Source organism: Pipistrellus hanaki (assembly GCF_964339955.1).
Source record: "Pipistrellus hanaki genome assembly, chromosome: 5".
In the NCBI taxonomy this organism is placed as follows: domain Eukaryota; kingdom Metazoa; phylum Chordata; class Mammalia; order Chiroptera; family Vespertilionidae; genus Pipistrellus; species Pipistrellus hanaki.
Genome location: NC_140507.1, coordinates 25,876,012 through 25,882,011, shown reverse-complemented (window position 1 = coordinate 25,882,011; position 6,000 = coordinate 25,876,012). Strand labels below are relative to the sequence as shown.

The 6,000-nt window shown below is 51.2% G+C and overlaps 1 protein-coding gene across 1 annotated transcript; it reads right to left on the bottom strand.

The window, feature by feature from the left end:
- Nucleotides 1–685: 685 nt before the first annotated feature.
- Nucleotides 686–2,159, bottom strand: CD14 (CD14 molecule). The gene is made up of 2 exons (XM_084884376.1): nucleotides 1,946–2,159; nucleotides 686–1,879 (listed from the first exon to the last, which is right to left on the bottom strand). The coding sequence occupies exons 1-2, from the start codon at nucleotides 1,946–1,948 to the stop codon at nucleotides 791–793; spliced, it is 1,092 nt and encodes a 363-aa protein (XP_084740502.1). The 5' UTR covers nucleotides 1,949–2,159; the 3' UTR covers nucleotides 686–790.
- Between the last annotated feature and the right edge of the window lie 3,841 nt (nucleotides 2,160–6,000).

The window sequence follows — 6,000 nt, the reverse complement described above, 5'->3', positions numbered from 1 at the left end:
TTGGTTGATGTCCTGGGTCTCAGACAATGTGGATCAGGGGCACATCTTGTTAATTGCCTTGTGATGGATCTAAGAAGCTGTGAAGGTCTAAGATGTTACTCTGTTTGCAAATCAAAGAGCCAGCCTGAAACAGTTATTACAGTACACACGAATGCTGACACAATCACAAAACCTCTCTTGCATCACTTCCCTATCTCCAAATTCCTTGTCAGAGGACACAGTGGAAGCCACAGCAGGAGAGAAATCTTTAAATTATGAAACTCAGAGTTTATGTAGACCGCTGGCATAGCTGTAACTCCGCTCTCAGAGACACAGAGAAAGAGAGAGTGAGAAAAAGAGAAAGCAAATGGCTCTGGGTTTTAACACTGTTGTAAGGGACTGGCTGGCTCGTGGAAAATGCACAGGGATGAATGCGTCTTCCTGGTTATATTTACTATCTCAACACCCTTTAGCACAGGCTCCAGGATTCTGCGCAGAAAGCCCGGATTGCACAGAAACTCCTTATTTCTTCTACTCAGCCCGAGACAGGCAACTCTTCCCTGCCCCTCTGGCCCTGAAGCCTTTACTGAGGTGTGGCTTCTGAGGAGTTGGGATAAAGAAAGTCTCAGTATAATGGATTCCCCATCCAGCCCTGTGCCCAACACATAGACACGCAGCAGACACCTGTTCAGTGAATGACAAGGACCGTTGTTTAAGATTTTAATGAATAGGGGGGCAGAGAGGTGGTTGGTTGAGAGGTCCCGTCCGGAACCAGGGCATTCTGAGCCAATCCCTTCTTCTCTCCTGAGCCTTAGGCCAAGGCCCTGGCCGCTTGCAGCAGCACCAGAGTTCCTGACACCCCCAGGGCCTGCATCAGACGCTCACAGGCTGAGACCACCACACCAGAGTTCCTCGGGTTCTGATAGGGATTCCCGGTCAGTACCAGATCCTTCACCTTGGGCAGCTCATCCGGCCGCGGCTCTCTGTTCAGCTGGTTGTTGCTGAGGTCCAGCGCGCTGAGCTCGGCCGGCAGTCCTGCGGGCACCTGCTCCAGGCCCGCGGAGGACAGGTTAAGGGAGCTCAGCGCTCCGGGCCAGACGCACGGGGGCGCGCCGGGCGCGGCGGAGGCGCGCAGCGCGTTGTGGCTGAGGTCCAGGTGCTGCGGCCGCACCGCCGCCGCCGCCAGCGCCGCGCACACGCCGCCGGGGGTCTGCACCCCGGTGCTGCGGAGCGCGAGCTCCCGGAGGGCCGGGAACTTGTCCCGACACAGCGCCGCGGCCAGCCCGCACTCGTCCAGCCCGGGGTTGTCAGACAGGTCCAGGGTGGTGAGGGAGGGGAAGGCGCGGAGGTCGGCGCAGGGAAAGGCGAGCGAGGGTGCCTGCTCAATGGTCAGCGCTGTGAGGCCCGGCTTGAGCCACAGCTGCAGCTGGGCCAGCCAGGCGCCCCCCGCCGCCCAGGACACGTTCCGGAGACGGAGGGTGGAGAGCGCAGGGCCGGTGGCCACCGGAGGCGGCGCCGGCGTCGGGGCGATCACTTCCAAGTCCTCGAGGGTCAGATGGTTGAGGCGGGAGAAGCCGAGCCCCTGCAGGACGGCGAAGAGAAGCTGCGCGGGCACCTGGGCATCGCCCACCGTGAGCCGCCGCAGGCGCAGAGCCCGGACCACGTCCGCGTACTGCCTCGGGTCGGTGTTGGCGAACTTGGCGAACTCCTTCAGGCTGCGGCCGCCGCCGCGGATCTCCACCTCCACGGCGCTCATACACTGGTAGGCGCTGGACCACTGCGGCTCCGGGTCCTTGAAGTTGCAGACGCAGCGGAAATCATCGTCGTCCACCTCGCAGGGCTCCGGCGTGGTCGCCCAGACGTGAAGCAGCGGCAGCAGCAGCAGCAGCAGCAGCCGCACCTGGGAAGAGCGGAGGTCAAGCGGCCTCCCAGTAGCCGCCGTTCGGCCCCAAGACCGGGCACTCACCATGGTCGATGGGTCCTCAGGGCCTCGGCGAGCGGTCCTCAGGGCGCTGGGATGGGCTCTGGCTTCTTTCCTGTAGGGAGGGCAGCACTCGCTGGCTCCCAGGCTCCACCCGCCCTTTGGCAGCCCCTGAGAGTTCTGTGTCCGCTCCTCCTCTGTGAACCCTGGTCACTCCCCACCTCCCTTCACCGCTGTATTCATTAACCTTCTCGGAAATGTTGCAACTAAGGATGTTGCTGGGAGGAGGCGCATAACAGGAAGGATCCCCCAGGACCTCGAGTGTGCTCTGCCCCGGGGCAGTCTTGATGACTCAGGAGCCCCAGGCTTGTCTGGAGGGTTTGGAGAAAGGAAGATCCCCAGTGCTTCCCACCTTTTAAATAAATAAACACACACACACACACACACACACACACATATATATATCTATATATCTATATCTATATCTATATCTATATCTATATCTATATCTATCTATATCTATCTATCTATCTATCTATCTATATATATATATATATACACATATATATTTCAGAGAGGAAGAGAAAGATGGAAACATCAGTGATGAGAGAGGATCATTGATCAACCGCCTCCTGAATGTCTGTGGATCAAGACTGAAGCCCGGGGGTACGCACTGAGGGGGAGTCCAGCCCTGACGTCCTAGTTCATAGGTGGATGCTCAACCACTGAGCCTGGCTGGCCCAGCCCGCCAAGACTCTCGCCGCCCCTGCCTATATCCCACGACTCAATCTGGGTAGTTTCCTTGACTTTTCCCTAGTCTTGGTGGTTACTGTTAACCTCCTGTCGTCCAAGTCCAATCCCCTGATTATTGTTGGATATTTAGCTGGATATTTTGTGGAATAAACTGCAAACTCCAACTATTGACTGAAAGGCTGGAAGAGAAATTCAAGAGAAGGTAGTTTATCTGAAGAACAACTATCCTTCCTCAAAGTTATAGCTTTTGCCCTGGCTAGTGTGGTCCAGTTGGTTGAGTGTTGGCCCCAGTTTGATTCCTGGTCAGGGTACATACCCAGGTTGCGGGTTCGATCCCTGGTTGTTTCTTTCTGGTCACTCCCCACCTCTCCTATATAAAAAAATGCTAATATGCAAATTGTCCCCTCTACCAGAGTTCAACCAGGGGGCAGGACCTGCCCCTCAACAGCCTACGCCCCCTCCCCCTGACCAGCCCTGCCCCCAATAGGTCCTCCCCAACCCAATGGGGGTGGCTAGACCCCACCTATGCACAAATTTGTGCACTAGGTCTCTAGTAATAAATAATACAATTCTAGGTTTTAAGCTCTGGCTGAGTAGTTCAGTTAAAACATCATCTGGATAAGCCAAGGTTCCAGGAGATAGGGCAATAAAAGAATCAACCAATGAAGGCATAAATAAGCGGAACAACAAATCAATGCTTCTCTCTCTCAAATAAATGTGTGTGGTTTTTTTTATTGAAAGTAATAGCTTTCCTAGTAGAGTGTTTAATAGAAACACATTAGCCAAGCCACTTGTACTTTTATAGTTTTCATTCCCCCATCCTGCAATTGATAAACTAGATATTTATAACACAACTAGAGGCCAGGTGCATGAAATTCATGAACGTGGGGGTGGGGGGGTCCCTCGGCTCGGCCTGCACTCTCTCCCAATCCAGGATCCCTTGGGGGATGTCCACTTGCCTGCCTGATCCCCCTAACCGCCTCTGACAGCCTGCCTGCCTGATGGTCCCTAATCCCTCTGCCTGCCTGATGCCCCTAACTGCTCGCCTGCCTGCCTAATCATTCCTAACCACTCGCCTGCCTGCCTCACCACCCCTAACTGCCTCTGATTGCCTGCCTCATCACCCCTGACTGCTTGCTTGCCTGCCTGATCACCCCTAACTGTCTCTGCCTTGGCCTCCACTTCTGTGGCTTCATCCAGAAGAACATCTGGAATGATGTCCGGAAGGTTGATTGGCTGTCCGATCTAATTAGCATATTATACTTTTATTATTATAGACTTTCCCACTTTCACATGGTTCTCCCTTACCTTCCCCCAAAACAATTCCTATATCCTAGGAAGGAAAGGATGGACAAATTTTAAGTGAGGATTAATTAGTAATTCACTTGTTTTGACAAGAAAAAGAAAAAGTATCCCAAGGGTGGGGTAGGGTTTATTCTTTGACAAGAGAAAAATTCTGAAATGTTCTAAGGGCCCTTTCTTTTACCTCTATAACTTGTTTCCTAAGCCCATTTCTTCTATAAATTACTTTTACCTCTGTGATTTTCTAAATGAATGTTCTCTTATAGTTTGAGTCTTGGCTCTGAATTCTTTCCTAACCAGAACTCAAGTACCAAAGTTGCTGAACGTAGGTCCAGTCTGACCCCACCGGCCTAACACCCGGTGCTTTTCTCGCTGCCCCCAAGATGTTAATGTAGCTCAGTGTTAAATACACTAACCCTGCAGTGTCCTGACCCTGCTCAGACAGTCAGGCATGGAATCCCAGACCCACTGAGGTTGTCAGACTTGGGCAAGTTTCTGGACCTCAGATTTCTGAACTTCTGCTATTTTTTGTTTTCATTGCTTTTTAGAGAGAATGGAAGGGAGGGAGGAAAGTGAGAGAGAGAAAAAAAGAAATATCATTGTGAGAGAGATACATTGACTGGTTGCCTCCCACATGTGCCCCAACTGCACTGGATAGAACCCAGGTACATGCCCTTGACCGGGAATTGAGCCCTCACAACTTTGTTCTAACTGTTGACCCACACCAGCCAGGGCAAGGAACTCACCAATGTTGCCCCAGCTGATTTGGCTCAATGGATAGAACATCCACCTCTGGGCTGAAGGGTCCAGGGTTCGATTCCAGTCAAGTGCACATGCCTCCATCCCCAGTAGGGGGCGTTCAAGAGGCAGCCAATCAATGATTAGCTCTCATCATTGATGTTTCTATCTCTTTCTTCCTCTTCCTTCCTCTTTGAAATCAATAAAAATATTTTAAATCTATATTTTATTGATTTTTTACAGAGAGGAAGGGAGAGCAAGAGAAGAAAGAGTTAGAAACATCGATCAGCTGCCTCTTGCACAACCCCCACCGGGGATGTGCCTGCAACCAACGTACATGTCCCTGACCGGAATTGAACCTGGGATCTTTCAGACCGACGCTCTACCACTGAGCCAAACCGGTTTCGGCTTTTAAAATATATTTTATTGATTTTTTACAGAGAGGAAGGGAGAGAGATAGAGAGCCAAAAAGGTCGATGAAAGAGAAACATCAACCAGCTGCCTCCTGCAACCAGCTGCCTCCTGCACATCCCCCGATGTGCCCGCAGCACATGCCCTTGACTGGAATCGAACCCGGGACCTTTCAGTCCTCAGACCGACGCTCTACCACTGAGCCAAACCGGTTTCAGCAAGGTCACTGGTTTGATTCCGGGTCCGGGCACATGCTCCAGTTGCCAGCTCGATTGTCAGTAGGGGGCGTGCAGGAGGCTTCAGATGGATGTTAATTGATGTTGATTGTCTCTCATGTTTCTATTTCTCCCTCTCCTTTGCTCTCTCTCTCTAAATTAAAATTAAAAATTTTAAAAACTCACCAGTGTTTCCCCAGTACCTAGTCAATCAGTGGCGCTCAAAACTTGGTTAATTACTTTATTCTAAAAATAATGCGACTCACTTTTTAAAAAATTTTCTTTATTGATTAAGGTATTACATATGTGTCCTCATCCCTCCATTAACCTCCCAATCTCCTACCCCCACTTAAGCCCTCACCCCCCAATGCGACTCACTTTTGTGCAGACCAGTGAAATAATTATATTTGTCTCATTTTCCTCAGTGTAAAATGGGTATAATTGTTACCGCGAACATTCAATATGGCAACGCATGGCCACTCATCTACACGAAGGGTGCTGATGGAGGTAGGGTGGATGCGGGTACAGATAACATCTCACCACTAACACAATGAATATTTGGTGAAATGGTATCCATATCTTCCTGGAACTGGGGTTAGTTTTGAATGTTCCTGGGTGTGTTAGGAATGGGGAAGTTTGCTTACTGGCCTGGGGTGGCAGAGGCCAGGATTGAGTTACTTT